At 57.1% G+C, this 8,539-nt stretch overlaps 1 protein-coding gene across 1 annotated transcript in view; it reads left to right on the top strand.

The window, feature by feature from the left end:
* The first annotated feature begins 5,875 nt into the window (after positions 1–5,875).
* Positions 5,876–8,539, top strand: part of PPP1R37 (protein phosphatase 1 regulatory subunit 37) — a 55,040-nt gene continuing 52,376 nt past the window's right edge. The window contains exon 1 of the mRNA XM_062512444.1: positions 5,876–6,035. Coding sequence (XP_062368428.1) covers positions 5,876–6,035 — 160 coding nt within the window. The remainder of the gene's footprint in view (positions 6,036–8,539) is intronic.

Below are 8,539 nucleotides of genomic sequence, written 5' to 3'. Positions count from 1 at the left end.
TTATTTCAAGGAAAAGGAAAATTCCAGGAGTTTATTCCAGGGAAAATTCCAGGAGTTTATTCCAAGGAAAAGGAGAATTCCAGGAGTTTATTCCAAGGAAAAGGAAAATTCCAGGAGTTTATTCCAGGGAAAATTCCAGGAGTTTATTCCAAGGAAAAGGAAAATTCCAGGATTTTATTCCAAGGAAAATTCCAGGATTTTATTCCAAGGAAAAGGAGAATTCCAGGAGTTTATTCCAGGGAAAAGGAGAATTCCAGGAGTTTATTCCAAGGAAAAGGAAAATTCCAGGAGTTTATTCCAGGGAAAATTCCAGGAGTTTATTCCAAGGAAAAGGAAAATTCCAGGGGTTTATTCCAGGGAAAATTCCAGGAGTTTATTCCAGTGAAAGTTCCAGGAATTTATTCCAAGGAAAAGGAAAATTCCAGGAGTTTATTCCAGGGAAAATTCCAGGATTTTATTCCAAGGAAAAGGAGAATTCCAGGAGTTTATTCCAAGGAAAAGGAGAATTCCAGGATTTTATTCCAAGGAAAAGGAAAATTCCAGGAGTTTATTCCAGGGAAAATTCCAGGAGTTTATTCCAGGGAAAATTCCAGGAGTTTATTCCAGGGAAAATTCCAGGATTTTATTCCAAGGAAAAGGAGAATTCCAGGAGTTTATTCCAGGGAAAAGGAGAATTCCAGGAGTTTATTCCAGGGAAAATTCCAGGATTTTATTCCAAGGAAAAGGAGAATTCCGGGAGTTTATTCCAGGGAAAATTCCAGGAGTTTATTCCAAGGAAAAGGAAAATTCCAGGAGTTTATTCCAAGGAAAATTCCAGGATTTTATTCCAAGGAAAAGGAGAATTCCAGGAGTTTATTCCAGGGAAAAGGAGAATTCCAGGATTTTATTCCAAGGAAAAGGAGAATTCCAGGACGTCCCCCGAGCGCAGCAGAGCTGATCCCTGAATTCCCAGAGGAGTCTGCAGAGAATCCACCTGGAAAAAAACAAATCCATAAAAAAAAAAAAACGGGGAAAAGTGGGAAAAGAGGAGGGGGGGGGGGGGTGGGAAACAGGGAAAAAAAACAGGGAAAAAAAACAGGGAAAAAAACCGGGGAAGTTTGAGGAAAAACGGGAAAATTAGAAATTAAATTGAAAAAAATGGGAGAAGTCAGAAAAAGGAAAAAAATGGGAATGTGAGAAAAATGGGGAAAATCCAGGGGGGAAAAAAAAAAGCACAAGGGGAAAAGTGGGAAAATGTGGGAAAAGTAGGAAAAAAATGGGGAAAAAAGCTGGAAAATCAGGAAAAATTGGGAAAAAAAGCTGGAAAAAACAGGAAAAAAAATCAGGGAAAAAAGCTGGAAAAATGGGAAATAAATGGAGAACAGCTGGGAAAATGAGGAAAAAATGGGAAAAAAAGCTGGGAAAAGCAGGAAAAAAATGGGAAAAAAAAGATGGGAAAAATGGGGAAAAAAGCTGGGAAAAATGGGAAAAAAGCTGGGAAAAATGGGATAAAAAGCTGGGAAAAATGGGATAAAAAGCTGGGAAAAATGGGATAAAAAGCTGGGAAAAGTGAGGAAAAATTGGGAGGAAAGCTGGGAAAAGCAGGAAATAAATGGAAAATAGGTGGGAAAATGAGGAAAAAAATGGGAAAGAAGCTGGGAAAAGTGAGATAAAAGCTGGGAAAAATGGGATAAAAAGCTGAGAAAAATGGGAAAAAAGCTGGGAAAAATGGGAAAGAAGCTGGGAAAAATGGGATAAAAAGCTGGGAAAAAAGCTGGGAAAAATGGGAAATAAATGGAGAACAGCTGGGAAAATTAGGGGAAAATGGGAAAAAAAGCTGGGAAAAGCAGGAAAAAAATGGGAAAGAAGCTGAGAAAAATGGGGAAAAAAAGCTGGGAAAAATGGGAAAAAAGCTGGGAAAAATGGGATATAAAGCTGGGCAAGGTGAGGAAAAGTTGGGAGAAGGGCTGGGAAAAATGGGATAAAAAGCTGGGAAAAGTGGGATAAAAAGCCCGGCAAGGTCAGTGAGTTAAAGGTGGGATAAAAAGCTGGGAAAGCTGAGGAAAAGCTGGGAGAAGGGCTGGGAAAATTGGGATAAAAAGCTGGGAAAGGTGAGGAAAAGATGGGAAAATTGGGATAAAAAGCCGGGCAAGGTGAGTGAGTTAAAGTCGGGCAAGGTGAGTGAGTTAAAGCCGGGCAAGGTGAGAGAGTTAAAGCCGGGCAAGGTGAGTGAGTTAAAGCCGGGCAAGGTGAGAGAGTTAAAGCCGGGCAAGGTGAGTGAGTTAAAGCTGGGCAAGGTGAGTTAAAGCCGGGCAAGGTGAGTTAAAGCCGGGCAAGGTGAGTGAGTTAAAGCCGGGCAAGGTGAGTGAGTTAAAGTCGGGCAAGGTGAGTGAGTTAAAGCCGGGCAAGGTGAGTTAAAGCCGGGCAAGGTGAGTTAAAGCTGGGCAAGGTGAGTTAAAGCCGGGCAAGGTGAGTTAAAGCCGGGCAAGGTGAGTTAAAGCTGGGCAAGGTGAGTTAAAGCCGGGCAAGGTGAGTTAAAGCCGGGCAAGGTGAGTGAGTTAAAGTCGGGCAAGGTGAGTGAGTTAAAGCTGGGCAAGGTGAGTTAAAGCCGGGCAAGGTGAGTTAAAGTCGGGCAAGGTGAGTTAAAGCTGGGCAAGGTGAGTTAAAGCTGGGCAAGGTGAGTTAAAGCCGGGCAAGGTGAGTGAGTTAAAGCTGGGCAAGGTGAGTGAGTTAAAGCCGGGCAAGGTGAGTTAAAGCCGGGCAAGGTGAGAGAGTTAAAGCCGGGCAAGGTGAGTGAGTTAAAGCCGGGCAAGGTGAGTTAAAGCCGGGCAAGGTGAGTTAAAGCCGGGCAAGGTGAGTGAGTTAAAGCTGGGCAAGGTGAGTGAGTTAAAGCCGGGCAAGGTGAGTGAGTTAAAGCCGGGCAAGGTGAGTGAGTTAAAGCCGGGCAAGGTGAGTGAGTTAAAGCCGGGCAAGGTGAGTGAGTTAAAGCCGGGCAAGGTGAGTGAGTTAAAGCTGGGCAAGGTGAGTTAAAGCTGGGCAAGGTGAGTTAAAGTCGGGCAAGGTGAGTTAAAGCTGGGATAAAAAGCCGGGCAAGGAGCTGGGAGGGAGGGACGGACGGACGGACGGACGGACGGAGCTGACCTGGAAGGCTCCGGAGCGCGGATCCGCCGCCCCCAGCTCGGCCGGCAGGAGCAGCCCCGAGCGCAGCGAGAAGCGAGAGCGGCGCCCCCGGGCCCGGCCCAGCAGGAGCAGGAACCGCTCCCGCAGCCCGGCCCGGGCCCGCTGCTCCCTCCCGCTGTTCCCGGGATCCGGTACCGGGCCGGGACGAGCCCCGCAATTCCCGGGATCCGGTACCGGGCCGGGACGAGCCCCGCTGTTCCCGGGATCCGGACCGGGACGATCCCCGCGATTCTCGGGATCCGGACCGGGACGATCCCCGCGATTCTCGGGATCCGGACCGGGACGATCCCCGCTGTTCTCGGGATCCGGACCGGGACGATCCCCGCAATTCCCGGGATCCGGACCGGGACGATCCCCGCAATTCCCGGGATCCGGACCGGGACGATCCCCGCTGTTCCCGGGATCCGGACCGGGACGATCCCCGCAATTCCCGGGATCCGGACCGGGACGATCCCCGCTGTTCCCGGGATCCGGACCGGGACGATCCCCGCTGTTCCCGGGAGTCCTCTCCGGGATGGCACCGCTGGAAAAGCCGCGCTTGCCGGAGGGGTCCGGGCCGCGAGGGAGGCGCAGAATTCCCACGGGAATGGGGATGGGAGAGCTCATGGAAGGGCTGGAGGGGAATAGGGGGGAAAAATTGGGGGGAAAAATTGGGGGGAAAAATTGGGGGGGAAAAATTGGGGGAGAGAAGGGGGGGAATATTGGGGAAATTGGGGGGAAATCGGGGAAAAATTGGGGGAAAATTGGGGGGAAGGGGGTAAAATTGGGGGAATTGGGGGGGAAATTGGGGGGAAATTTGGGGGAAAGGGGGAAAAATTGGGGGAAGAGAGGGAAAAATGGGGGAAATTGGGGGAAAAGGGGGAAAATTGGGGGGGAAGGGGGGGAAATTGGGGGGAAAATTGGGGGGGAAAGGAAATTTAATTGGAGGGAAGAAAGGGGGAAATGGGAATTGAATGGGAGGGGGAAAAGGGGGGAAATGGGAGAAAAAAAGAAAATTGAATGGGAGGAAAAAAAGGGGGCGGATCATTCCAAGTTGTCCCAGTCCCGGTCCCGATCCCAAATGGGATTCCCAGTCCCGGTCCCGGTCCCGTGTGGAATTCCCGGTCCCGGTCCCGATCCCAAATGGGATTCCCAGTCCCGGTCCCGGTCCCGTGTGGAATTCCCAGTCCCGGTCCCGATCCCATACCCATGTGGGGTTCCCGATCCCGTTCCCGTTCCCATTCCCGGTCCCAGTCCCGGTCCCGGTCCCGGTCCCGTGTGGGATTCCCAGTCCTGAGTGGGATTTTCTGTCCCAGCCCAGTCCCGGTCCCGACCCAGTCCCAGTCCCGAGTGGATTTTTCTGTCCCGTTCCAGTTCCCACTCCCGTGTGGGGTTCCCGATCCCAGTTCCAGTCCCAAGTGGGTTTCTCTGTCCCGATCCCGATCCCGATCCCGATCCCGATCCCGATCCCGTTCCCGTTCCCGGTCCCGGTCCCGGTCCAGTACCCGTGTGGGATTCCCGGTCCCGAGTGGATTTTTCTGTCCCGATCCCGTTCCCGTTCCCGATCCCGATCCCGTTCCCGTTCCCGGTCCCGATCCCGATCCCGATCCCGTTCCCGTTCCCGGTCCCAGTCCCGTTCCCGGTCCAGTACCCGTGTGGGATTCCCGGTTCCGTGTGGGTTTCTCTGTCCCGATCCTGTTCCCGGTCCTGGTCCCGGTCCGGATCCTGTTCCCGGTCCGATCCCGATCCCGTTCGAAGTCCAGGTCCGTTCCCGGTCCAATCCCAGTCCGGTCCCGTTCCCGGTCCTGATCCTGTTCCCGGTCGTGTTCCAGTCCAGTCCCGATCCTGATCCCGATCCAGGTCCCGGTCCCGGTCCCGTTCCAATCCCAGTCCAGGTCCCGGTCCCGTTCCCGTTCCAATCACAGTCCAGTCCCGATCCCGATCCCGGTCCCGGTCCCGGTCCCGTTCCCGTTCCCGTTCCAATCACAGTCCAGTCCCGATCCCGATCCCGATCCCGATCCCGATCCCGATCCCGGTCCCGGTCCCGGTCCCGTTCCAATCCCAGTCCGGTCCCGTTCCTGGTCCCGTTCCCGTTCCAATCCCCGTCCCGTTCCAGGTCCCGGTGCCGGTCCCGGTGCCGGTCCCGGTCCTGTCCCCACGCCGCTCCCGACCCAGCGCTGGCCGCCGCTCCGCCGATTCGCCACCCGCACCCCCGAGAGCTCCACGCCCCCGCTGCCACCGGAGCCCCCTCACCGCTCTCCCCCCTCTTCCTTCCCCTCCCCTTTCCCTTTTCCCTCTCCCCCCTTCTCCCTTTTCCCAAATTTTCCCCGATTTCCCCCACATTTTCCCGGCCGTGTCGAATCTGCCGCCCCTAACCCCGCCGCAGATTCACCTCCGCAGATTCGCCACGACCGCGTCGCTTCCTCCTCCTCCTCCTCCTCCTCCTCTTCCCGATCCCTTCTGCCCCGTCCTTTCTCCTTTCCCCCATCCCTTCCATTCCCACCCCTCACGGATTTTCCCCGTTGTCCCGATCTCTCCGGCAGTTCCCCTCACGGCTTTGTCGAAAGTGCGGCCGTCGCGGCCGTGGCTCGGCGGGGCCGTTGCGGCGGCGGCTCCGGCTCCGCTCGGTGCCGCTCCCGGTGCCGCTCCCGGTGCCGCTCCCGGTACCGGGGCCTCCCTCGCTGCGGGGCGGCCCCCGAGGCTCCGGGCGATGCCCTGAGGAACCGAGAGCTCCGCCATGGACGAGGCCGAGGCCGCGGCGGGGGACGCGGCCCCGGCGGCCGCTGAGGCCTCCCCGGGGGACGGGCGGGGGAGGCCCGGGGCTAAGCGGGTGACGTTCCCGTCGGACGAGGATATCGTGTCCGGGGCTGTGGAGCCTAAGGATCCTTGGAGACACGGTGAGGGGACAGAGGGACCGTGAGGGGACAGGGGGACAGTGAGGGGACAGTGAGGGGACAGGGGGGACCGTGAGGGGACAGGGGGACAGTGAGGGGACAGTGAGGGGACAGTGAGGGGACAGAGGGACAGTGAGGGGACAGGGGGACAGTGAGGGGACAGGGGGACAGTGAGGGGACAGAGGGGACCGTGAGGGGACAGTGAGGGGACAGGGAGGGGACAGTGAGGGGACAGGGGGACAGTGAGGGGACAGGGGGACAGTGAGGGGACAGAGGGACCGTGAGGGGACAGTGAGGGGACAGGGAGGGGACAGTGAGGGGACAGGGGGACAGTGAGGGGACAGGGGGACAGTGAGGGGACAGAGGGACCGTGAGGGGACAGTGAGGGGACAGGGAGGGGACAGTGAGGGGACAGGGGGACAGTGAGGGGACAGAGGGGACCGTGAGGGGACAGAGGGACAGTGAGGGGACAGGGGGACAGTGAGGGGACAGGGGGACAGTGAGGGGACAGAGGGGACCGTGAGGGGACAGGGGGGACAGTGAGGGGACAGGGGGACAGTGAGGGGACAGAGGGACCGTGAGGGGACAGTGAGGGGACAGGGAGGGGACAGTGAGGGGACAGGGGGACAGTGAGGGGACAGAGGGACCGTGAGGGGACAGTGAGGGGACAGGGAGGGGACAGTGAGGGGACAGGGGGACAGTGAGGGGACAGGGGGACAGTGAGGGGACAGTGAGGGGACAGTGAGGGGACAGGGGGACAGTGAGGGGACAGAGGGACAGTGAGGGGACAGGGGGACAGTGAGGGGACAGGGGGACAGTGAGGGGACAGAGGGACCGTGAGGGGACAGGGGGACAGTGAGGGGACAGGGGGACAGTGAGGGGACAGAGGGACCGTGAGGGGACAGGGGGACAGTGAGGGGACAGAGGGGACCGTGAGGGGACAGGGGGACAGTGAGGGGACAGGGGGACAGTGAGGGGACAGAGGGACCGTGAGGGGACAGGGGGACAGTGAGGGGACAGAGGGGACCGTGAGGGGACAGGGGGGACAGTGAGGGGACAGGGGGACAGTGAGGGGACAGTGAGGGGACAGTGAGGGGACAGAGGGACAGTGAGGGGACAGGGGGACAGTGAGGGGACAGAGGGACAGTGAGGGGACAGGGGGACAGTGAGGGGACAGGGGGACAGTGAGGGGACAGAGGGACCGTGAGGGGACAGGGGGACAGTGAGGGGACAGAGGGGACCGTGAGGGGACAGGGGGACAGTGAGGGGACAGTGAGGGGACAGGGAGGGGACAGTGAGGGGACAGGGGGACAGTGAGGGGACAGAGGGACAGTGAGGGGACAGGGGGACAGTGAGGGGACAGGGGGACAGTGAGGGGACAGTGAGGGGACAGTGAGGGGACAGAGGGACAGTGAGGGGACAGGGGGACAGTGAGGGGACAGAGGGACCGTGAGGGGACAGGGGGACAGTGAGGGGACAGAGGGGACCGTGAGGGGACATTGAGGGGACAGTGAGGGGACAGTGAGGGGACAGGGAGGGGACAGTGAGGGGACAGGGGGACAGTGAGGGGACAGAGGGACAGTGAGGGGACAGGGGGACAGTGAGGGGACAGGGGGACAGTGAGGGGACACTGAGGGGACCGTGAGGGGACATTGAGGGGACCGTGACGGGACAGAGGGACAGTGAGGGGACAGTGAGGGGACAGTGAGGAGACAGGGGGACAGTGAGGGGACAGCAGAGGAAGGAGAAAGGCGGCTGAGAGGGGGCAGGGGGAGAGCTTGGAACCGGCCTGGGAACAGTCCTGGGTAATCCCCAGAACCACCCCAAACACAACCCAAAACCATCCCAGATACCACCCCAAAACCCAGCCTGGAAACAACCCCAAAATACCCCTAAATCACCCCAAAACCCAGCCTGGAAACAGCCCCAAAATACCCCTAAATCACCCCAAAACCCAGCCTGGAAACAGCCCCAAAATACCCCTAAATCACCCCAAAACCCAGTCTGGAAACAGCCCCAAAATACCCCTAAATCACCCCAAAACCCAGCCTAGAAACAACCCCAAAATACCCCTAAATCACCCCAAAACCCGGCCAGGAAACAGCCCCAAAATACCCCTAAATCACCCCAAAACCCAGCCTGGAAACAACCCCAAAATACCCCTAAATCACCCCAAAACCCGCCCTGGAAACGGCCCCAAAATACCCCTAAATCACCCCAAAACCCAGCCTGGAAACAGCCCCAAAATAACCCTAAATCACCCCAAAACCCGGCCTGGAAACAGCCCCAAAATACCCCTAAATCACCCCAAAACCCGCCCTGGAAACGGCCCCAAAATACCCCTAAATCACCCCAAAACCCAGTCTGGAAACAGCCCCAAAATAACCCTAAATCACCCCAAAACCCAGTCTGGAAACAACCCCAAAATACCCCTAAATCACCCCAAAACCCGGCCTGGAAACAGCCCCAAAATACCCCTAAATCACCCCAAAACCCGCCTGGAAACA

The sequence above is a fragment of the Cinclus cinclus genome, chromosome 37, assembly GCF_963662255.1.
Source record: "Cinclus cinclus chromosome 37, bCinCin1.1, whole genome shotgun sequence".
Classification (NCBI taxonomy): Eukaryota; Metazoa; Chordata; class Aves; order Passeriformes; family Cinclidae; genus Cinclus; species Cinclus cinclus.
This window is presented reverse-complemented; position numbering and strand designations above follow the sequence as displayed.